The following is a 25340-nucleotide window of genomic DNA, read 5'->3' on the forward strand; positions in this document are numbered from 1 at the left end:
TAAAGCTTGGAACGTTCATTCATAATATGAAGATGCTGCTGACTTTGTTCCTCTTCCTTATTGGGAGTCAAACTTCAGTAACTCAGACGCCTGGTATTTCAGTATCCTTTGTACTCTGTTGTATTACATGATTTGATTTTTTTTTAATACAATATTTAGTCCCCAATTTCCCCCCCCCCAAAAAAATTGAGGTGACGTGTGAGACTCTTGAGTTAGGATCTCTATACCTTATGAGACTTTGTATAATAGACTGAAACTGTGTTTGGATAATGGAGATGGACATTAGATTTACATATTTGGTTTATTAGTGCTATCGTAAACCGTGACAGACTTAGGGTACATCTACACTACAGCGGGGAGTCGATTTAAGATACGCAAATTCAGCTACGTGAATAGCGTAGCTGAATTCGACGTATTACAGCCGACTTACCCCGTTGTGAGGACGGCGGCAAAATCGACTTCTGCCGCTTTTTGTCGGCGGCGCTTACTACCACCTCCGCTGGTGGAGTTAGAGCGCCGATTCGGGGATCGATTGTCGCGTCCCGACGGAACGCGATAAATCGATCCCCGAGAGGTCGATTTCTACCCGCCGATTCAGGCGGGTAGTATAGACCAGGCCTTACATAGATTAGGGCCAAATTCAGAGGTGAAAATGCAGATAGCGTATAAATGAAGCGCACACATGGAATTTAGTTATTTTCAAGTGGGTACCTGGGATTGAATTACTCAGCATGTGCAAAAGGAGGATCCAGTCCTGCTCCCTACTCACATGGGTTCTGTTGGGGTCACTGGGATTCTACATGTAAATTCTGCAGAACTGGGTCCTTGGTATAAATCCCAGGCACAGCGAGAGCTAAATTGTGGCATTGTAAGTTAGGGCAGAATTTGGCCGTGGAGGGGGCCAGATCAATGTGACTGATAGGGTAGACGTGTTGCACAATTTAGAAAAGTTGTCAATAGGAAAGTTGCTCAGGAGGAAAGTGAGGCCCAACGCTGCACATTCTTCTGAGAAAAACTGAGGGCTTTCAACTCCTATTGACTTCAGTGGAGGTTAAGGATGATTAGCAACTTGCTGGAGGCAACCAGCACTTGTGACAGGCCGGTAACTAAGCACAGAGGAATCAAGGCAGAAAGAAAAAGCAACTTTTGCCACTTTGTGGCATACAACATAATGAGACTCTGAAGAGGGTTGCACACTTAGTCCACAGTTGCCATAGGATTCCATATGGGAGAGAATATTCATTCTCAGGAATGTGACAGATGTCCTCTACTGTGGTGTAGGTGTAAATTAAAGTAGGAGGAAGTGTGCTTTATTTTAACCCTTCTGTTAATCACTTAAGGCTGTCTGGATCACTGACATACCCTTGACATCTACTGTGTTAAGGTAAAATATGACCGTGCCAGTGAAAAGTACAGGGATGACAGGAGAAGGTGAAATTTCCCCCCATCCAAACTGGAGTAAGCATGTAAAACTGCAGCTCCGCTTCTTTCACCCCAGTACCTTGACTCCTCCATAAGAGGTAGTCATAAGTAGTTGTCTCAGCTCTTCTTAGCTACTAGCACTGGGAGTTGGGGCCAAAGGATAAGGATCTGCCTAAATGTGGATTTTGGGCTCCATCCCAGCCCTCTGCAGTAGAGTCAGTATGGAGATCCTTTTTGCAGTGCACAATTCCTTGTAATTCCTGAGCCTAAGTGGTTCAGGGGACTTTGCATGGTTCCTCCATACTAAGGGTGAACTACACTCTGCCATGTGCTGAACTGAATGTTAGCAAAAATAAACCAGCGTGCATTGTTTGTGACTATGGGGCGGTGACTGCAGGCACATGTGAAAGAAGTTAGCACTTAGAGATATTTCTCTAACTGGAAACACTAGATAATGTGTGTCCTATTCAGTAGAAATAAAAAAAAATAATTTAAACCTCAAAAAGGAAGCAAGCATCCAATCCTGAGAAGTGCTGAATAGCTACATCTCCTGGGAAGTCCTGGGTACCAAACAGATGCTGAGCACCTGTAACTTCCTATCTTTGTAATCTTTCATGATAATAAAATAAGCTTAAAATATGAGAGAATTCTTGGGCTTAGAAGGATATTTTTCAGCTTTTGGACATTTTGTTTATGGATAAATTCTTCTGTGAAGCATTGCTTTTATCATCTGAGTATTGTAGAGCTAAAGGTAAGAAATATGTAATAACATTTAATTTTCTGATTTTTTTTTTTTTGTTCAGCCCCTACATCTGCAGATATTGTCCTTTTGGTTGACAGCTCTAATAGCCTGGGAAACAAGGCGTTCCCCTCTATGAAGTCTTTTATTAGCAAACTGATCAGTCATCTAACGGCAACTCCTAACCAATATCGTATCGCGCTTGCCCAGTACAGTGATGATTTGCACGTTGAATTTCTGCTAGACGCCTATACAGCAAAGAACCCAATGCTGAATTATGTCAGAAAGAAATTTGTATTCAAGGGTGGTTCAGTAAAAACTGGCAATGCCCTTCGAGAAGTTCATGGGACCTATTTCAAAGGACCAACTAGTGGAAGAGACAAAGAACGAATTCTGGTAGTCTTGACTTCAGGGGCATCAGAGGATGCTGTAGTAGAGCCTGCCAAGACCTTGAAAAGTGACGGGGTAAAAATCATAGCCGTGGGGATTCAGGATGTTTCTCCTCAAGAATTGCAGTCAATGGCTACACCTCAATTTTCTTATAAGTTTCGCACAGTGAGGGATCTCAATATGTCTTCTCAAATGACCAAGATCATTGAGGACGTTATTCAAACAGATATTAATGGCATAATACCAACAGATATAATTGCAAGTGCTCCTGAGAGAGAAGGTAAGGAATGCAAGGCTATGAAAAAATTGTGATCATATTGGTTGGAAGAAATAATTCAGTGTTAGAAAGAAAGACACCCTGAACATTTTGGGCTAAATTTTCAAAATATTAAATGACATGCATATTTTAAAATAAAGAAGAGAGCAAACATGTACATGACCTGGTACCTGTGTATACAGAGAGGCATGTAATCTTGACATTTTGAAAACCAGTGCCTATCTGTTCATGACTTTATGCATGACTAACTCCGGACTCCACAAAAGTGAATGGAGAGTGGGTGGAGTGAAGCTTTAACTATTCTTGCAGAGTTGGTAATTTTCAAGAGAATAGAGCTCGTGTTGTTGGTTTATGCCCTGAAACAACTAATTAATGGGCATTTTCCTTTGGGCTTCCTCTGACGTGGCTGGTATTGACCACTGCTGGAGACAAGATATTGGAGTTAGGTGGCGGCTAATTTGATTCAGTATGGCAATTCCTGTGTTTCTAGATAAATCTGAATGAGGGAAACTATTTTAGAAGACTGTTCCATGGATTGGCCAAGAAATAGACAATTAATATTGTGTTCTTTTCCTCTCTCTTCCCCTTGCAGTTTGTAAGAATGATTCCGTTGCTGATGTTGTGTTCATAGTAGATGAGGGTGTTTCAAAACCAAAATCTGAACATATTAAAAAGTTCCTGCAAGATACAGTCTCCTTTCTTGATGTGAGGAAGAATTGTATAAAGATTGGCCTAGTGACATATAGCAGTGAGCCACATGTGTTATCTTTATTGAGCGAAGAAACAAACAAAACTGCTATTCTGCAGAAAATACAGGGCTTTTCTCCAAGGGAAGGGAAGGCCAACACCGGTGCTGCCATTAATGCTACAAGGAAAAACATCTTTCGTGTAAAATTTGGAAGCAGAAAGGCCCAAGGGATAGAGCAAATAGCCATTCTGATCACCCACAGACCCTCTGAAGATAACGTAAGAAAGGCAGCTCGTGGTCTTCGGAGAGCTGGTGTGACTGTATTCACCATAGGCATTGAAAATGCTGATAACACCCAGTTAACCCAGATAGCATCATATCCTCCACAGCAATATGTTACTAAGCTGACCGCATTTTCTGACCTGCCAGAACAAGCTGGAACTTTACAAAAGAAACTCTTGAATCAAATTCAGGACAAGCTGTATGTCCAGTCTAAAAGAAGAGAACTACTTAAAGCAGGTAAACCTTCCCAGTAATTATATTTCTATCTTTTCTCTAGGTGGAAGATTTTTAAGTAGAGATGGTCCTGAATCGAAACCCCCTGAACTTTTGATCTAGTTCCAAACTTTAGCCTTTGAGGTAGTGCAGGTCCGAAGCTGAATCTGGATCCAAACTGTAGCTCGGACCCATCGTTTTAACATATTGACTGGTTCATGTTATTTTATTGAATTCATGCAAAGATCCTGCATCACGGTCTCCTAGCAGAGCAATTTATGTCTTTATGGAGTCCTCTTGGTGTTAGTGGGACTCTGCATAGGTGTAAAGGAGGGTCCTTCATAACAGAGCCCAATATAGGATTGGTGCCTAAATTATTTTAGGCAGTGGACAGTTTTTATAGTCCAAGCAAACACAGCCTGGACAAGCAAGTCTGATGTCCCCACAGAGCTTTGTCGTTATACTGCTTGAAAAACAGAGGCTGTGTGCTGGGGGGGTTCCCTTCAGCCCCTCCCCACCCTAGAAGAAGATAATTACAGATGCCTCTGAATGGGGTTAGGGAGTTCACTTGGATAAACATGTGGCTTAAGGCTCTTGGACCCAGGAAGAATCCAAGCTAAACATCAATCTCCTGCTACTGTGGGCAGTGCATGAAGCCTGAAAAAGATTCCTGCCGCTCCTCTGTACCCTGCATGTTCAAGTCACATCTAACATGGCTACAGTACACTATATCAAAAACAGGAATAGGGAGGTCCACCCTCCTTTGCAGAGTTGGCCTCTGCAGTTGTTGGCCAGAAGAGTAGGTGAACTTGGGGCCCTTAAGGTGGACCCTCCTGCACAGTCTTCCATAAGGATAAGGTTTCTTTGAGGTTACAGCCCATATTCATTTCAAATGTTCCCTCTGAATACCATTTAAATCAGGTCATATAACTAGCTATCTTCCACCCAAAATATTATACCACCAAAAAAGACAGGGAGCACCATTCTCTGGATGTTTATTGAGCCTGAGCATTCTACCTGCAGATGACAGAACCCTTCAGGGAATCTCCTAATCTAGTTGTCTCCTTTGTCAAATGTATGAAAGGGGAAGCAATCTCCTCAGAGATTTTCTAAATGGATTTCAAGTTGCATCAAGCTGTGAGTTGATGGTGACCCCTCCCACACAAGGTGTACAGGTTACATCAGTGGCTTTGCTTCATGGAGTTCCCCTTCTGGAGATCTGTAGAGTGGCAACATGGAGCTCTATGCAGTTTTACTAGGCATTATGCCTTAGAATGAGTCTCTTCAGCAGATGTATCCTTTCAGATTGCAGGATCACGCTGCCAAACACCTCAGGGTTCCCTGCACCCTCCTCATTGAGTACTGCTTGTGAGCTACCTTGAATTGAATACACATAGGGACCGTCATTTGAAGAAATTCTGGTTACTTACCTTACAGTAACTGGTGTTCTTCAAGATGTGTGGTCCCAATCTGTATTCCACTTCCCAGCCTCCTTCCACTCTCCTTCTGATCCCTTCCTTGGGTTATTCATGAAAAGGAACAGAAGAGGTGGTCAGTCCATGTGGTCCCTCATGCCCTTGACTTGGAGCACAAGGAGGTGATGGGCAGAGATGCGGACCAAGAGATACTGCTGTTGAAAAATCTTCTGGTCTTAGGCACATGGAGTGCATGCGCACCTCGAGTAGCATACAGATAGAGATCACATAACCTGAACTCCAGTTATCATAAGTTAAATAACCAGCATTTCTCAGACATTGTTACTTTACATTGAGGTTACAGCCAATTTGCACCATGATAACCTCACTCTCTGGCAGATTTTTCTGCCGCTGTGGAACTCCAAATGGAAGGAGGAGGATCCGGGGAACTACAGGCCAGTCAGCCTCACCTCAGTCCCTGGAAAAATCATGGAGCAGGTCCTCAAGGAATCAATTATGAAACACTTAGAAGAGAGGAAAGTGATCAGGAACAGTCAGCATGGATTCACCAAGGGGGAGGCCGGTTTTGTTTAATATCTTTATTAATGATCTGGAGGATGGTGTGGACTGCACTCTCAGCAAGTTTGCAGATGACACTAAACTGGGAGGCGTGGTAGATACGCTGGAGGGTAGGGATCAGATACAGAGGGACGTAGACAAATTGGAGGATTGGGCCAAAAGAAACCTGATGAGGTTCAACAAGGACAAGTGCAGAGTCCTGCACTTAGGACAGAAGAATCTGTTACAGACTAGGGACCGAAGGGCTAGGCAGCAGTTCTGCAGAAAAGGACCTAGGGGTCACAGTGGACGAGAAGCTGGATATGAGTCAACAGTGTGCTCTTGTTGCCAAGAAGGCTAATGGCATTTTGGGCTGTATAAGTAGGGGCATTGCCAGCAGATCGAGGGACGTGATCGTTCCCCTTTATGTGACATTGGTGAGGCCTCATCTGGAGTACTGTGTCCAGTTTTGGGCCCCACACTACAAGAAGGATGTGGAAATATTGGAAAGAGTCCAGCGGAGGGCAACAAAAATTATTAGGGGTCTGGAGCACATGACTTATGAGGAGAGGCTGAGGGAACTGGGATTGTTTAGTCTGCAGAAGAGAAGAATGAGGGGGGATTTGATAGCTGCTTTCAACTACCTGAGGGGGAGTTCCAAAGAGGATGGAGCTCGGCTGTTCTCAGTGGTGGCAGATGACAGAACAAGGAGCAATGGTCTCAAGTTGCAGTGGGGGAGGTCTAGATTGGATATTAGGATACACTATTTCACTAGGAGGGTGGTGAAGCACTGGAATGCTTTACCTAGGGAGGTGGTGGAATCTCCTTCCTTGGAGGTTTTTAAGGCCTGGCTTGACAAAGCCCTGGCTGGGATGATTTAGTTGGGAATTGGTCCTGCTTTGAGCAGGGGTTGGACTAGATGACCTCCTGAGGTCCCTTCCAACCCTGATATTCTATGATTCCACCTGGGTTTGTGTCATTGTACAAATACTGGTTGACTCTGGGCCCTAATTACAAGTCTGTATGCTTTGGTGCTTCTTTCAGTGTTTCTCTCTTTACATTTTGTTCTTGCACTAATGCTGTATAAAATTTTTTTTTCCATGTAGGATGTGTGGACACAGAGGAAGCTGATATTTATGTGCTCATTGATGGTTCAACAAGCATTCTTCATGATGATTTCGGAGACATCAAAACATTTTTGAAGGAAGTGATTAAGATGTTTAACATAGGGCCGAATAAAGTTCGCTTTGGAGCTGTGCAGTTCTCACATTTCAACAAAACGGAGTTTGAACTTAATGAATACAACAACACAAATGATTTAGAAAGGGCCATCGACAACATTAGGCAAATATCTGGGAATACCCATATTGGAGAAGCTTTGACTTTCATGCAGCCACTGTTTAAAAAGGCAAGGGAGCAGAGAGCTGGCAGGGTGCCTTGTTACCTCATTGTCCTAACAGATGGGGAGTCACAGGACAGTGTGAAGGAGCCTGCTGAGAGACTGAGGAATGAGAAGGTTAATATTTATGCCATTGGTGTAAAAGATGCAACTGAAGCACAGCTCCATGAGATTGCAGGGTCAAAGAGCAGGACTTTCTTTGTGCAAGAGTTTGACTCTTTGAAAAATATAAAAAATGAAATTGTTCAAAAGATCTGTTCTAAAGAAGGTAAGGGAAAATTTTGATTTTTGCCCTTTGAACTCAGAGCGCTAATTGAACGCGGCACCTCCTCTTATATAACAAACAATTTCAAGTTCAAAACATTACTCCAGCCTGAATAACTGAAATGTATAAATATACTTTGGGCACATTTTGAACTAAGATGGCTGTCTGCAAGCCAATTATAAATAATGCAGTTTTCTTTCTTAAATCTATGTGTATGTTCAACATATGCTTTAAAAAAGCAAGGGTATTTTTATTTGGTTTCATTCAGAGCATCAAAGCACTCCTTTTACTTCCTCCTTTTTTTCCCCTCAACTCTGTGTAAGCGGGGAAATGGTCCCGCTATTGTGGGGAACTTTCCTGGCTTCTGCACTACCCGGGTGAAGTGGGCTAGCGAAAGGATCTGAGTCCTCGCTCCCACTTCCTTTACCCAGAGGCCTCCCTGCCCTTGAGGACTCCCCTTCCACTCTCCTGTCTGGCAGAGTCCTCGTAAACCCCGACAAGGCTGGGCCCAGGATTCCTGGGGGCTCGACCCCCAACCCTGCTGTGGTCACCCAGGACAGGGGCTAGGGTGTCCCCACTCCGGGGTACTCTCTCTGCACTGGGCACCTCCCTGACCCACTGATCATTTCATACAATTCAAAGCAAATACAAGTTGTTTAATTAACAATTAATTTTAAAAAAAGAATAAGGAAAAATGGGAAAGGTTAAAGGAAAACACATCACCCCGCTCTGTGGCAGGGAACATCACAAACAGTGTCTCTGGAACGTCAGGGCAGTTCACAGTCTGTTCCTTGTAGGTCCCAGGCTCCTTCTCAGGCCCTGGCTGTGCTGCTGTGGGTTGGACACTTGCTCTGGCGGTGGCCACACGCCCTCAGGCTCTAGGTGGCAGGACTCTTCTTCCCAGCGTTGTCCCCGCCCTGACAGGGTTACCATCCCCCTCCAAGTCTGGCCTGCAGAGCCTCTTGGCTGAGGTGTCTCCCTGCGCTGGGCCCACTGCCCAGGGTCCCCCTTCTCTCCCCAGCTGCTCGCCGCACCCAGCTCCGGCTCCAGCTCCACTCTGCCTCAGCACGGCTGCTGCTGCTGCTGCTGCTCTGCCTCCAGCTCCCTGGGCTGCTTCTCTGGCTCTGGTTGCTGCAGCTCTGCCCCTAGGACAGGTTGGCTCTGCAGGCTGCTTCTGTGACTCTGCTCCCAGCTCTGACCTGCTTCCTGGCTGCTTGTCTGACCCCTCTGGCTCTGGTCGCTGCAGCTCTCTTCTCAGGGCAGGTCTGCTCTCTCTGGGCTGTGCTCCGGCTTTGGGACTGCAGCTCTGCTCCCTGCAACTTAGCTCAGGCCCCTGCTCTCTCCTTAGCTTGGCTCCACACTGTCTGACCCAGGCAATTCCAGTTCACACAGAGGACGGGACCCCCCTGGCCTCCTGACTCTCTGATTAGCCTGCCCACCCTGTCAATCAGGCTGATCTGGAGCATTGGCCTCTCCCCATTGTTCCTGGGGACTGTCAGTCTCAGGCTCCTGATTTGCCATGGACCCTTCCCCTTTTAGTGCTGGGAGCTAGCCAACCAAAACACCCCCACTGAGTGTTAGTAAGGGGGCAAGAGTCCCCTTACATCTGTAACAAACAAGATGGCTTTTCAACTAAAGAGGATAGTCCTACATCAAGTAGTGTGTTTTCCAGCTTGTCATGTTGTGTTGCTATTGTCCCAGTGTAAATACCTGTGTCATGAATTGTTTGGGTGCCCACAGAGCACTAACCCTACCGTCAGGCTGCAGTCAGGCAGGGTGGCATTTAAGATCATTGTCTTTGTAAGACTGATGCTCAGCAGCCTCCCCCCCCCACCCTACCCTCCCCCACCCCACACACACAGTAAGAGGAAAACAAATGCAAACTAAATTCTCTAGCAGTAGCTATGTCAAGTTGGTGTTTGCAATTAACAGGTACATCACTAGAATGCTACTTTCATATGCTTATACACAGCTGTAAACCCCTGAATCTTTTGTGCCTGTATTGATTTGTGAACCACCAAATCTTTTTCTGTTCAGAAATGGAAGTGGCTCAGACAACCAAGCACAAGCTATATCTCTCCTGTGTGTGTAAATGCATGTGCCTAGCAAACCTCTCCTTAGCAACCCTACTAAACTTATAGCAGTGCTGTCCAGTGTTATGCAACTCGTGTGGCACTCACACAAGCAGCAGCCCTGTCATACCTGCGCTCAGCCCATTCGGATCCTCATGCACCCGGTTAGGCTGCAGGGACAGCTCTGCAGTTGATTCTCCTGGAAGCTGCTGTGACACTCGGGTGACCTCTCTGCCTCACTTCTAGCTGCTCCCTAGTAGATTCTAATGCATAGCAGCAACTGGAGGAGGAGGCAGTAACAGCATGTGAGAGAGGGCCCAATACTGGCCCCAGGCTCCCTGACCCAGGTATTCTCCAGACAGCACCCACGAACCCATCCACCTACCTCACTATTCCCACACTTACCCAGCACAGCCAGAAATCTTAGCACCCACCATCTATCCCAGACCATCCTGCCCCAGTTAAATCTATTAACTTATTTTTAATGTACAGCCTGGGCTATACTAATATAAATCTGTTTTCTTCTATAGCCTGCAAAGAAATGACAGCTGACATCATGTTTCTAGTGGACAGTTCTGGAAGCATAGGACCAGAGAACTTTTTGAAAATGAAAAACTTTATGAGAGAACTGGTGAACAAATCTGACATCAGCGCAGACCGAGTGCAGGTTGGAGTCATCCAGTTCAGTGGCACACAACACGAAGAGTTCCAGCTTGACCGATACTCTTCAAAAAGTGACATTTTCAGTGCTATTGATAAGATGTCTCTTATAGGGGAAAATACACTAACAGGAAGCGCATTGACATTTGTGTCTGATTATTTCAAGCCTCCCAAAGGTGCACGTCCGGCTGTCAAAAAGTTTCTTATCCTGATTACAGATGGGGAAGCACAGGATGAAGTAAAAAGTCCAGCAACAGCCTTACGTGATCAAGGTGTTATTATCTACTCTGTTGGGGTGTTTAATGCAAATAAACCTCAGCTGGAAGAGATTAGTGGGAAGCCTGAGCTGGTTTTTTACGTCGAGGAGTTTGATATTCTGAAGCACATAGAAGATGAGATCATCTTTGGAATATGCAGGCCTCATGAGGGTAAGTAAGTACTGCAGTTTTCAATAACTCATGTCAATCTGTGACTGTGTAGGAATTTTGCTCTGTCCAGATAGTTGAGTATTGTAATAAAGTAAATAAACAGGCGTGCTTTCTCCTTGCAATGCCATCTTCTCCAGGAGATGCCTACAAGGATGAAAAGTGTGTTAGAAAATGAAGGTAGAATTTGGCTCATGGTACCAGGAGGCCTGTCCTACTAGCTTTCAAAGATGCTATATTCTCTCAAACAAATAATATAAATTTCATAATATTTTAAAAGTACAATATGTATGCTAATGTGTGTAAGAAAAGACTAAGAATCTGATTCTCACTTATACTAAGGCTCCTTTGTGGTGTTCTGGCAATGTAAAACATCCTTGGGGACTGATTCTTGTTTACACTAATGGCCTCGTTTTGTCCTCATTTACAAGGGTGCAACTTCTATTGAAGCCATAGAAATTGTACACATGTAAATGAGGGCAAAAATGGGCTCTATAGGTTGTATATGCCTGATAGACTTAAGTAGTACTCATTTACACAGGAACCCTGAATGGCCTAGAAGATAGATAGGTACAGCAATACAGCACCGGAAATTAGTTTTGTTGGAACCGTATTTACAAGTTTCAGTTTGGGTTCCAGATGTGGTTCAAACCCAATGTAGACAAGACTTTAATGAAAATGTGTTGACAGACACATTTATATAGGTGCAAAAGAGGCATAAAACTGTGAAAATGGTAGTGAGTACCATATGCTACTCATTTGGGGGGGGGCTCAGTCCAGGACTATGTGAAATGAACTCTCATAGGAACTAAGGACCATCACAAACCTCTCTATCTACCACTCCAAGTGTAAGGTGTTTTCCATTGACCTTGCCTTCTCTAACATAAATATATGGGGAGTGGGGGTGACACTCAAAATAACTCACTAAACACAGTTTTGCCCCTGGGGAGCAGATGAGAGGAAAAAACACACACTGCTTAATACATGGCTGGAAGGCCCACAGGTCTATGAAGGTGATGATTGCAGTATAAGAACCTATATAGAATAAAATACCGGTAGAATGATAACCATCTGTGCAAACACTTCCCTGCAGAGGCTGCTATCCAAACATTGCACTTGCTGTTGCATAAGAACCTGAAAAATGGAATAGCCCAGGGCCAGGTCATGCCTGGCCCCATACATGGTTGCTTAATGGGGCTGGGGAGAGCACACAGAGTCTCTCTCCTCTTTGCACATTGCATGTTCCATTTCAGGGGCTTACAGGACTGAGATCTGTGTCTCACTTGCACTCACTTATCCAATTGCAGAAAACACATTTTTGCTGTTGCAAAGTGAGAACAGATCAAACCTGCCACTGTGTTATGCCCTGAAATGTAAATATTTTGTTCCAGGTTTAGGAGCTACAATGTCCTCCTTAGTAAACTGTTAATCAGGTATTGACTTCCCATCTCCTCGTCATAAACGTTGATCTTTAGTTTAGGAGTAGTTTTAATGGGTTTCACAAAAGTCCCGTTCAGCCCTTGTTGGTCACTGCAACAGAGGGCCTTGGGGGCAGTGCAGGGATGGCAAGGCTTCAGTCTCCAAATTGAACATCTTTCTTTCACAAAGAAGAAAATATTGCAATAGATCCAAAGCACAACATAAATTATGCTGTCATTGATGCCTGGTGGGTCTCCATGCATTTCAGTGTGGTTGCATAGATGCAAATGGCAGCAGAATTTGGCTCATTTCCATTATTAGACAGTACATAAAACTGTGTATGATGACTCTGTAAAACAAGGATCACAGAAATTTGACTTAACTCCAAAAATGAAAATCTTAAAATATGGTTTTTTTGGGGGGGAACAAAAGCTTTTAATTAGTGTTTGTATTCTATTAGAATACAGATTCATAGATTTTTTTAAAATTTTTTTATTTTTTAGGCCAGAAGAGGCCATTATGATCATGTAGCCTGATCCCATTCTGTGTTACTATTCATTTCTTTCTCCTCGTCCCTCTGGATTTTAGATTAAGTTGAAACTCTCAGTTATTTTAGGATTAGTGGTTAGGCCCTTCTGTTGTGGACTGATGGATTTTCCCAAAACATGCCTAACATAGGATGTTCAGTTGTGTTACTGCCTCCAAAAAGTGATCCATATTCACAAGCTTTGCTTAAATACAAGGGGACTAGTAAGAAAGATTCAGTAAGAGTCTGTACTTACTTACGTGTTTGGGTTTTTTGTTTTGTCATTTGTTCTTTTACAGAATGCAAGAGGATAGAAAGATTAGATGTTGTGTTTGTGATAGATGGATCTGGGAGCATAAGTTCCGAACAATACCAGACCATGAAAGACTTCATGATTGATTTGGTGAAAAAATCTGATGTCGCTCCAGATAGAGTTCAGTTTGGAGCTGTAAAATATTCTGATGAACCGGAAATGTTTTTCTACCTTAATATGTACAGAACAAAATCCGAGATTGTTGAGGCTATCCAGAATGACGTATCTAAAGGAGGTTCAACGTATACAGCCAAGGCAGTTGGCTATTCGGAAGCTCTGTTTGCTAAGGAGCAAGGTGGCCGCAAAAGTAAGGGAGTTCCACAGATTCTTATAGTGATAACAGACGGTGAGTCCCATGATGCAGCACAGCTCGGTGACACAGCCAAGAGATTAAGAGACAATGGAATTATTATCTATGCTGTTGGGATAGAAGGAGCAAAACCTGATGAGCTTTTGGCCATGGCTGGATCAAAAGACAAATATTACTATGTGAATACATTTGAAGGACTCAAAAACACATCTGTAGCAATATCAGAAAAAATATGTGGTGATTCAAAACCAGGTAAGTGTTTGTTTTACTAGTCTATACTGTTTAAACTTTCCTCATCATTTTATTTAAGAATTGACAAAGATGGGAAGACACATCTCTAAAGCAATGTGTATGGCTTCATTTGTATATCTAGCTTCCTGTGGTATTCTTTTCTCTTTAGCAAGCCCAGCGATAGGCAAACAGGGAAGTTTCTTAAACTTTATCCTTACTTGATCCTACAGTTGAGGATTTTCATTGCTTAAGTGGTTGATATTATTGTTAGTCTGTGTGGGTTCAAAACTTTCATAAAGGTAAAATTAGGGCACTAACCTTTCACTTTAAAAGGCCCGAGTTCACGTTTCACTTTGATTAGACTAGTTGTTGTGGGGATAGGCATTTATCTACATCACATGATTTGGCCTGGTTGATGAGCTCTGCTGAGGGAAATAAGCAAGAACAGGCAGATGGGGACTATTGCAAGTGGCAATCAAAATGCAGTGGCAATTATGAGGAAACTTACACCATGCAAACTGCACAGTGGCATTCTCTAGTCCAGTGGTGGGCAACCTGCAGCCTCTCACGGTAATCCACTGGCGGGCCATGAGAGTGTGTGTTTACATTGACCGTCCGCAGGCACGGCCACCCACAGCTCCCAGTGGCCACGGTTCGCCGTTCCCGGCCAACGGGAGCCTCAGGAAGCAGCGGCCAGCACGTCCCTGCAGCCCGCAGCTTCCCGCAGCTCCCATTGGTCGGGAACAGCGAACCACAGCCACTGGGAGCTGCGGACGGTCAATATAAACAAACTATCTTGTGGCCCACCAGCAGATTACCCTGATGGGCCGCAGGTTGTCCACCACTGCTCTAGTTCCATACAGTTACACATAGGTCTACACTTCCAAACCCCTGTGCTGTATAAAAACACACATTTGAATGACCAACTAGTCAGATTCATCCTCATTTGCCTGTCCATGCTCCTGTCTATTTGCCCACAGGCCATAGGAGGGATCACAGAGATCTTTGCACCCCATAGGAGTCACTTGCATCTTTGCAAAGAGACTGTAAAATGCTACTCCTACTAGTGAGGAAATCCAGTTTGGTAGGGTTTTATGCACACTTTATGCTTGTGTACCGGAGCGTGTAATGTGGAAGACAGTGGAGAATCAGGCCCCACAATTTCTATTTTTCCTAATGCCCTTCTCTGTCCCTTGTTAAAAATTAGTACTTTAGGTGCACTTTCTAGGTTGCTGGTCTGTGCAGCTAGTTGAATGATTTGTTGCAAATAAATTGTCAAATTTGGTCCTTTTTAGTGTTTGAAACTGTTTTCAAATCCAGATTTCTGGCGCATACTCCTAAATGTTCACTGAATAGCCTCTGTCATTGGAACAGGGTGGTTGGCCCCATGTGCTGGATAGCCTGGGGCTAAGCGAGCCCTGATTGCAGGATGAACCACACCTGGGTTGAATCAGGAGCTGGCAAGATAAAAAGAGCAGGAAGCCCCAGAGAGGCAGGAGAGAAAGTTGTAATTAGGTTTACCGACTGCAGGGAGGGAGCAGGAAGGCTCCTGTAAAGGCCCTGAGTCAGTAGGGAAAAAGCTGAAGTTGGAGGAAGGTCTGTAGGCAGTAAGATCTGGGAGAGACCCTGAACAAGCAGGAGAGAGACTGGAAAGGCCAGGTGGGATGAAGACTGTGTGAGTTTGTGTTGTGTGTTAATCTGGAGAGGGACCTTGAACTGCCTGGGGCCTACAGGGCCAGTATGTGTCAGAGGACTCAATAAATGGGATGTTTTGGGGGGATTCTTGGAACCAGTTCTGAACTATGAGTTCTAAAGGGCCCTGAAAAGGGGATAACAGAGCCAGGGTGCGGCAGAATGATCTCTGGCTGCAAGCGGGTTGCCCAGGGGGCAGTAAGCAGCCCCTGTGCTACAGTGACCCTATGGGCTTTTTGCTAACTGGTCACTTATTTTCTATTCATTATTTGCACCGTTAGCTGGCCAACATAAGTCACATGTTTCTGCTCCCTGATTGGATGAGTGTCTTTATTCATGTGTGTTGGGGAATGGTATAAATTTTCAGATGAGTGTTCAAATTAAAATTCATGGCACTCCTGTGACTCCTACAGTTTTCTCACTTGTCTGGAAGTTGTCAGAATACTTTCAAACCTTGAATAACACGATTCCATGGATACCCCTCAGTGTGAATGTGTTTATTAACAAGAATAGTTACAAATTGCTGTTTGAATTATTTGACCAGTGCCCTGGGTCAGAGTGGACTGTAATCAACCTCCCCTCCTGGGGCTACTGGAGTGCTATTGTCCACCAAACTTCTTTAGATAGTCAGTAGTGTGACAGCTATGCTGCACCTCAGAGGCAAACACTATAAGGGCTAGGTCCTGTATGGCTCCCAGGAAGCACTTGGAGACATGACTGTGTGAACGAATAGTTGACTACGGCTGGGAGAAAGGTCATGCATACTCTTATTACGCCTTAGGCTAGATCTACAGTGACAGTGGGGTGCAGAGTACATACACCGCATGCCCCTCTACCATAGGTATTAAGAGCTTGAGACAGAGAGGCTCTGCTTAGGTAAATAAAGACATGCCAGAACCTTAGGGCATGTATCCTAGACTCACTTCATGCCCAAGTCGTGCCTCCCCTGTCTACACTATTTTTAGCAGTATAGTGTCCTGCTTGCGAGAAAAGACTCTAGCAAGCATCAGGCAGTGAGGAAAGGCTCTGGCAGCTCCCTATTGCCCAAGCCTTTCCCCTCCGTGAGAGCCTTTCACTGATGTGTTGCTAACCAGTACAGTGTTCGTGCAGCCTGCTTTTCACCATGGTGTGTAGATACACAAATCCTACACACCGCCCCCAGTGTAGACAAGGCTTTTGTCAGTTACAACAATGACAATTATTAACTTGGCCATAAGGGGAAAGTCCAGTAAAGGGTTAGGGCTCTTGAAGCCTAGTAGTTGAGGTTCTTCTAGTCCATTCTGTTATCTGAGGACAATAGCAGAACTCCTGCTGGAAATGTATAAGGTCTGCAGTTCACTGGCTTATTGGGGGGGGGGGGGGGGGCCTTCCATGCTAGCATCCAGTTGTTGCACAGACTGCTTTCCCTGTTGTGAGAATTAGGCTGTCCCACATGCCCTGTTTTTATGTATGCTGAATACAGGGGAGCTTGGAGGTGGTTCCAGAAGCAGAAACCATCCAAAGTATTTGCCTGTACGCCTGTCCCTTTACAATGTCCTTTGCCTGAATCTCTGCTCCTCCCCAAGCACGTTGTGAGCACTATATAAATAATAAGCTAATTTTCCTTTGATTCCATTTCAGAGTGTGAAATTCAAGCAGACCTTGTTTTCTTGATTGACGGTTCCAATAGTATAAAGCCAGATGACTTCACCAGGATGAAGGATTTCTTGAAAGTTATACTAGATCAGATTGATTATGATCAGAATGTTCAAATTGGCATTGCCCAGTACAGTGGCAGGTATAAAAAAGAATTCAGCCTGGGTGCTTTTCAGAACAAATCAGAACTGAACATTCAAATTCAGAACATTAAGCAGATGACAGGAACTAGAACTTTAATTGGAGCTGCACTTAGGAAGGTGAGGGAATTCTTTGCACCAGCACGCAGCAGAAGAGTAACAAGAAACGTTCAACCAGTTTTGCTGGTAGTCACTGATGGGGAGTCGCATGATGATGTTGCTGAACCAGCAGAAGATCTGAGAAGGGAAGGTGTTCATATATATGCTATAGGAGTTGGGAAAATTGATCACTCGCAGCTCATGCAAATAGCTGGCGTCCCGGAAAGGAAGTACACTGTTAATGATTTCAATGAGCTGAAGATTATTAAAAAAAGACTCGTTGATGATCTATGCAAACCTGATGTTCCTACAAGTAAGTATAAATGAATTGGGGGTGGGGGGAGATTCAGATTTCAATCCTGACTTCTTGCCTCTGTCCCACCTCTAGAGGTATCTTTCTTCAAACTTGTATTATTTCTGACCATCACTGAAGACTAATAAAAGCCAGGTTTGAATTTTCTAGCGACAGCGTTTATAAATTACTCTGGTCAAAATTACTGATTGGAACATGCAGGGAAAATGCTTTGTTTACATACTCCTGCAACACACAAATGGCTGCACCTGTTTTGCTCCTACTTACAAAATAAACTAGGGGGTCGCACACTTTGTTGCTTCCATAGGTCAAGCTCGCTGCACGCACTGGGGGCTCCTTGCATTCATCTGTTCCTTCCCACAAACTCTGTTTGCTCCTCTCCCATCCCCCTCTATTTCAGGGATTCACTGCAACCCGATCCTCATGGCAGGGGCTCTGTGTCCGCCCCCTCCCCCCAGCTTCCTCTTCTCCCCTCACGTTCTTTTCTTTCAGTCTGAGAGAGAAGTAATTAGAGACTTGGTTGAAGCTGCCTTCTTAGCAGATGCCAGTTCAAAAGTTATTGTATTTCATCCAAACAGACCGAGGACTGCCATCAGGTTGACTGTAGGCTCCTTGCTATGCCCAGCCAATAGAAATTCACCTTTGGGCTGAGTCAAAGCATGCTGGGATAGCTCCATGCTGAGAAGCCTTAACAAGCTCCCTGATGGCCACTCCTCCTTTCTTGTACTGAGCAGATCTTGGCAGAAGGCAGAATCTGGCCAACTAACCTCCACTGCCTTGAAAACAGCTTCTGATCTTTTACAATCACTTTCCTTTGGCTTGTATGCCTTTATGTCAAGGTTCCCCGCCACCCACCCCTGTGCTTCTTCCCTTTGCTTCCAGGGTATCTAGATCCCCTTGTTACGGCTGTTCTGATTTGTAGCCTGCAAGTCATTGACTCAGAGGAGCCTCCTTTTTACTTTCCCATTGAAGAAAGGAGTTGATTTTCCTTTGCCTCGCCTGATATTTTACTCTTCACCTCCTCTTTGGGCTGGCACTTTCTCTGCCCTCACAGCCATTGCAAGAGCACTGAGCTGCTCTCTCCTTTCTTTCACTAGAGCAGGGATAGGCAACCTTTCAGAAGTGGTGTGCCGAGTCTTCATTTATTCACTTTAATTTAAGGTTTCGCGTGCCGGTAATACATGTTAACGTTTTTTAGAAGGTCTCTCTCTATAAGTCTATATTATATAACTAAACTATTGTTGTATGTAAAGTAAACAATGTTTTCAAAATGTTTAAGAAGCTTCCTTTAAAATTAAATTAAAATGCTGATCTTACGCCGCCAGCCTGCTCAGCCCACTTCCAGCCTGGGGTTCTGTTCATCTAGGCCTGCAGCGGGCTGAGCGGGGCGACTCGAGGTCAAGGCAGAGGGCTGGGGTGTGTGGGAGGAGCAGGGCAGAAGGCTGGGTGTTGCGGGGAGGTCCGGGCAGAGGGCTGGGCTGGGTGTGTGGAGGTGCAGGGCAGAGAGCTGGGGTGTGTGTGGAGGTGCAGGGCAGAAGGCTGGAGGGCATGGGGGGGTGCAGGGCAGAAGGCTGGGTGTTGGGGGAGGGGGTCAGGGCAGAGGGCTGGGAGGGATATGCCGTGTTCCACCCCCTTCCCCAAGGCCCGTCCCTACCTCTCTCTGCCTGCTCTACGGAGCAGCAAGCACACTGCCGCTCGGCTCGGCTCTGCTCTGCTCCGTCGCCAGCAGGGAGAGGGGGGAGGAGGAGGGGCTGGAATGCACCACGTTGTGGGAAGAAACGGGGAGGGAGCATGGCTGCCGCAGGACCAAGCTTCTGCCTCTTGCCCCCACAGGGGAGAGCGGTGGGCGGGGGGGCTGAGTGGGGCGGGGGGCCGGGCCCCCCCCCCCTGAGGACAAAGCCCCTGCAGTGGCAGGAAGCAGAAGCTTGGTCCTGCGGCAGCCAAGCTTCCCTCCTCCCCCTTCTTCCCCCAGCGTGGCACTTTCTGGCCCCTCCGCCCCTCATCCTCCGCCTCCTCTCAGTGGGCAGGCAGCGTGCCACTCAAAATCGGCTCGCGTGCCGTGTTTGTCACGCGTGCCGTAGGTTGCCAACCCCTGCACTAGAGCCTGCTCCTAGAGCTTGAGAGTAATGAAAACAAATCTTCTCCGGCTTGGGGCAGAGTGTCACTTGCTTCCTTTTCCCTGTCTGCCTTTGTCCTCTTTCTCTGGTGGGGGGTGCAGCTGCTCTAACACTGTCATGTAGTAGCACTGCCAGGAGCAAGAACTTAGGAAGATGTATTTGGTGGCAAAAGAAATAAGTGATTTGTTCACAAGGCAAAGACCTACCATAATTTATTCTCTTTTTAAATGTAACCCAACAGAGAACCTATGGATCCCACAGCAGCCAAAGTGACCATTTAGGGCTGCTGTGGGCTCATGCTAGGCGGAGTGTGTGTGCCTATGCAAACAAGATCAGCCCCTGGAGTTCTTTTCCACACTCGCCATAATTCACCACCAGATGTCAGGGTAGAGCTCATCCTGACTCTGCTTACATTAAAAAGAATCTAAATTTGAATATTTCAATTTAAAAGGTTAAAATTAATCATTTTATTTACACTTTGCAAATTCTTTACTTTATTCCTACTTCATAGCTTTAAATTGCTAAAGTCGATGTTTAATACTTATTTCTCCAATTAGTTTCCTAACTGTTGGAATTTGAGCTTTTACAGATTTTTTTTCAATTGAGAGATTTCACTCTTGCAATACTCATTTATGCAGAAAATGATCATTCCAGTTTCCCATTAATCCTTACTGTGAGAATGACACAAACTAGACACAAAGTAGATGAGCTATATTTACAACCAACATAATCTTGGATATATTGAACTTCCATGAGTCAAGAAACTGAAATGCTTTGATCAGGCCGTATTCCTCCATCAGTGGTTGCAGTTGGGAGCCATTGGAACTTGTGTTCTTTATGTGGTCTCGAAAATCTCTTTGATCTTTAAGCTCATATTTAGGTAATTAGCCTTATGATTTTTTTTAAATGGCCCATTTGTATAAATAAAAGTTCATAACTGTGTTAATGTACTGAAAGTCTAAATGACTTCTCGGTGTTAACACAGAAGCTGTTTTGCTCTGAAGTGATAAAGACTGTCACTAAGATGTGTTCATGCATATATTTAAAAGAGTAGCTTCATTGTCTATTCATATGAGTAAAGTTAGATACCTGCTTAGATGCCTGCACAATCAGGGCTTTAATTTTCAATACTTTTCTTTTGCCTATAGCAGTTTTGTAAAACTCAAATAAGATACCCCACCAGTACTGGCATTTAAAAAAGCAGCACTTATTATCAAGTGTATTATAAATTTTATTCTAAAGTTGCAATAGCACAAAATTTCAAATTAATTTTATAAAGGCTTAACCTAACTTCCATCTTTTTTTTTTTTTGAAGTTGTCTTTTAACATCATGATTTAAATCATCTTGATTTAAGGTGTTCCACCCCATTTGTTAGTATTGACCTACACGTGAAACAGAATTGTCGGTATGACTTCTAGGTCTATTGAATAGACTATTAGTACAGCATCATTAACTCTTGAAGCATCTTCCAACACAGTGCACTATAAAGAAAGTTAAGTTTCAGTCTGTTTAACTATTGTTGGGGATGGGGAATAATATGAAATTGAGCCCAGTTCTGCTTCCATTGAAGTAAAGCACAAAACTCACATTAATATCAATGTTCAGATATGTTCAGAATGTAATATCAAATCAAGAATTTGTTAAATGGTTCAGATGAAAAAATAATTGTTACTTCAAAATACTTTCAGTTAATTACAATTACTATGTTTGAAAGTATTTCCCTTTTCTTTTCAGCAGAAGTACATCTATTGAGGCAAGTTCATCCCTGGAATAACCCTGCTGGTGTAAAAGATGAATTCAGGGTGAATTTAGCCCCAATATGGATAAAAGACATTAAGGACCTCTCTTACATATTCTATCCACCAACTGTTGTCTTGTTTTCCTGTCCATATCTGACTGATTTCTACAATTACCATGATTCTTTAGCTTACTCTGTCCCCCTCTTTCTCTCTGTTCCTCCATCTAAATTTGTGCTTATAATTTGTGATACTTTGTTTTTTATTCTTCCCGACTATAGCTTGTTTTGTGGATATTGTTATGGGATTTGACATCTCTTCACAAAAGAGAGGTGACCGTTTATTCCATGGACAGTACCAGCTGGAAGCATATCTTCCTGACATTCTAAAAGCCCTCACATCCCTAAGCAGTCTGAGTTGCAATGTGGGGACAAAGACACAGAGCAGCGTGGCAGTTTACTTGAAGAACACCGTTACACCCGTGTCTTCAAAGTTCCAGTTTGACAGTGAGAAAATATGGAACAGCCTGAGAGAGATCCTGATCGACAAACCATCTCGTCTCAATGGCAACCTCCTGGAGTCACTCTGGAAAACGTTTCCAAGCAAAGCTGATGATCAAAATCGAAGGAAGGTAACCTAATCTCTTACACCGAGATGTTGGACCAAAAATAAGTTCTTTTGTTTTAAATCTGCTGTTGACTTCCTGTGATTTCAAACTCTCTATCTTTCTTTAGGTTTTACTTGTATTTTCAGATGGTTTGGATGAAGATGTAGAAGAACTTGAACAAAAGTCAGAAGACCTCAGGAAAAAAGGTATCTTAAAGTGGACAAATATTTAAATTAAATTACTTTGAGAGGGTGTGTAAAAGTGTTACTCAACCCCAAGCTCTTTAGCCGAAGAAAGGCAGGTGAAAAAGGGACAGAAGAAAAACGAATGCCTTCCCTTTTAGCAGCCAGGATATGGAGATAGAGAGAGCCACTAATTCAGAATGTTATGTCCTAACATTGCTTTTTGTTTGCCTTGTCATGAAGCTTCCATGCATGATGATGTGGTGTGATAACCCACAATCATCACCAAGTGGTACAAGGTCATGAAATAGTAATAGGAAAAGCACCAGATTTGCTCAGCACCTGTCACTGGGAACAGACTTTCAAAAGGGCTGAGCAGGCAATGCCTCGGATTGTGGTGCTTATGGTTTGATTCTCAGAAGTGTTCACATGGACCCAATGTGCTGAACTTTTGTGAAAATCTGGCCACTTATTTTCGTGTATATACAGGAGCTGAGTTTTTTTTTTTTTTAAATATCTAGTCCTAAATGTGAGTGCTGAGCTCTTTTGAAAATTCTGGCCATAATACTGGGATATTTGTTTTCAGTCTATTGTATTCCATTTTTGGATTTACCTCAGCTGATGATCTAGCCCAGTGTGTTTCTTCTCTTCAGCTTTAAACTCAATTTCAGTACAAGGCAGTGTTATTTTGAAAATTAAAAACTTGCTTGCAGGTGAAAGGATAAAATATTCTGGAAAAAATTGTGCTGACAGCCACAGCGGTCACATGTTCTTTGATGCTCAAGCTTCCCTCAGAGAATTCATTCCACGGTTGCTTCTGATTCCACTGGCCCATTTATTTTCTATTAATTATGGACTCTTAAAAATAAAATGTGAAGATAAATCATGATTTTCATTCTCTAATCTATAATCTTTATTTTTACCCTTATAATAATCTGAATTCCTACACACAAGGATCCCATCAACTAAATAATTGTCTAAGATTTTCATTTGGATAAATGTTTTATGTTTTGCTCATTTATGGTCAATGTTTTAAATAGGATTGGATGCACTGATAACCGTTGTTCTGGAAGGAGCCTCCAAATTTAATGAGCTTCAGTACATTGAGTTTGGAAAAGGATTTGAATACATGACTCAATTAACTATTGGCATGAGAAATATCGCCAAAGCACTGTCCAAGTATGTGGTAAGTCATTCAGAGAAGCTCCAGTGTGTCTAGTTAGAGTTTTGATGAAGGCCCTAGTCATTTTCTTAAAGAACTGAATAAGACTCACAACTGAACTGAGAGGAGTACAATAGTCACGGAGGGCAACATTCTCTGGTATACTCGTTGGCACAAAACAGGCCTAGAGTCAGCTGGCTGAGCAAGTTGACATTTCCCACTGTGTAAGAGAATCTTCTCATGGTACTGGAGCAGCCCACTTAGCTTGGCAGCTGTTGGTGCAAGGAGTGTGGCTGGGGAGGGGGGCGGGAGGAAGGAGTGAGGCTGCTCGAATTTAGCCTGGGACCAGCCCTGGTTGCCAGATAGCCCCAGGATCAGGGTGCTGCAAAGGCCTGCTGCACTGGGTGCTGCTCGGCCACAGCTGAGGATCTAGCCTGTAGAATGCAAGGCACAATCCTGCTCCTCCTGAATTCAATGCAAAACTCTCAATGTCTTAAATGTGCTCAGGATCAGGGAAGTATGAATGAAAAATGAAGTTTCACAGGTTGTTTGTTCCTCTTTTCAAGACTAACGTTGCTGAAAGGACGTGCTGTGCTGTTTTTTGCAAGTGCATTGGGGAGGAAGGTGGAATTGGACGCCAAGGGAAAGGAGGAGATAAAGTAAGAATGTTTTTGTGACACTTCATCTGGATTGTAATTATACGGGGGCCGGCCAAGTCCAGGAAAATGAAAATGTTGGAGCTTTATAGGAAGACTTTTTTATTGCCTGTGTTGTATCTATTCTCAGGCCTTGTCTACACTTAAAATCCTGCAGCTGTGCTGCTGTGGTGCTCCAGTATAGATACTCCCTACTCTGACAGGAGGGATTGTGCCGTCGGTGTAGGTAATCCACCTCCCCGAGAGGCAGTAGCTAGGTAAACCAAACAACATGAGATCTATTAATAAATAAATAAAAATAAATTCCAAAGTTGAATTGGGTCCTAAGGCATTTAAAAAAAAATATGAGCTGAACAAACACAAAATACTCACAGCATAAATAGACCCTGTGTATACCACTGACTGGCACAACCATGCTGAAAAAATATACTCTAGTACAGGGGTGGGCAAACTGTGGACTGAGCTGTTTTAAGCTGGCCCGCGAGCCGCACCATGCAGCTGTGCCCTGCTCCAGTGGGGTGCTGGGTCGGGGGCCGCACCACATGGCTCCCGGAAGCCGCAGCATGGCCCCACTCCAGTTCCTATGCGCTCCAATGGGAGCTGCAGGGGCGGTGCCTGCAGATGGGGCAGCGTGCAGAGCTTCCTGGCCACACCTCTGCATTGGAGCTAGAGAAGGGACATGCCACTGCTTCCGGGAGCCACTTGAGGTAAGCCCTGCTCAGAGCCTGCATCCCCGAGCCTCTCCCCACACCCCAACCGCCTGCCCCAGCTGTGATTCCCCTCCACTCTCCAAACCCCTCGATCCCAGCCCAGAGCACCCTCCTTTACCCCAAATCTCTCATCCCGAGAGCCCACACCCCCTCCTGTACCACAACCCCAATTTTGTGAGCATTCATGGCCCGCCATATAATTTCTATTCCCCGATGTGGCCCTCGGGCCAAAATGTTTGCCCACCCCGCTCTAGTAAGTCTAGCTGTATAAAATCAAACCAGTTGGAAAGCCTAAAGAAGATAGTGATTTTTCTCCTGTTGCTTTATTTGAATTTTTAAAAATTTGTCATTTGAAAAAAACCTGTCCATATATCACAATTTATGTTAATGTTTAACACTCTTTTAGGTGACTTAGATGATTCTTTTATAATTCCTAAAACAAGAGTTCTCAAACTTTTTTCTTTTCATGGACCACTTGAAAATTGCTGAGGGTCTCAGCAGACCACTTAATGATCTTTCCAAATGTTGTTTGTACCGTTAGCTAACTATTGTAAAGCGCTTTGGATAAAAGCTCTATTAAAAAAATCTTAATGATCGTTTTTTGTTCTACAAATAAAAGCACACAACTCATATTTTAATATCAGTAGTCTTACCTTTCTAATGCAATGGATGTGCCCTCTTTCCTT

The 25340-nt window shown here is 44.1% G+C and overlaps 1 protein-coding gene across 1 annotated transcript; it reads left to right on the plus strand.

Moving 5' to 3' along the window:
- On the plus strand, window positions 1–25069 carry LOC117871711 (collagen alpha-6(VI) chain-like). Its single transcript, XM_034759487.1, has 12 exons — window positions 1–93; window positions 2226–2831; window positions 3421–4035; window positions 7091–7651; window positions 10251–10808; window positions 13050–13625; window positions 16917–17483; window positions 21619–21968; window positions 22072–22150; window positions 23167–23312; window positions 23855–23947; window positions 25061–25069. The coding sequence occupies exons 1-12, from the start codon at window positions 27–29 to the stop codon at window positions 25067–25069; spliced, it is 4227 nt and encodes a 1408-aa protein (XP_034615378.1). The 5' UTR covers window positions 1–26.
- Window positions 25070–25340: the final 271 nt, after the last annotated feature.

This window comes from Trachemys scripta, chromosome 2 (assembly GCF_013100865.1).
Source record: "Trachemys scripta elegans isolate TJP31775 chromosome 2, CAS_Tse_1.0, whole genome shotgun sequence".
NCBI lineage: Eukaryota > Metazoa > Chordata > Testudines > Emydidae > Trachemys > Trachemys scripta.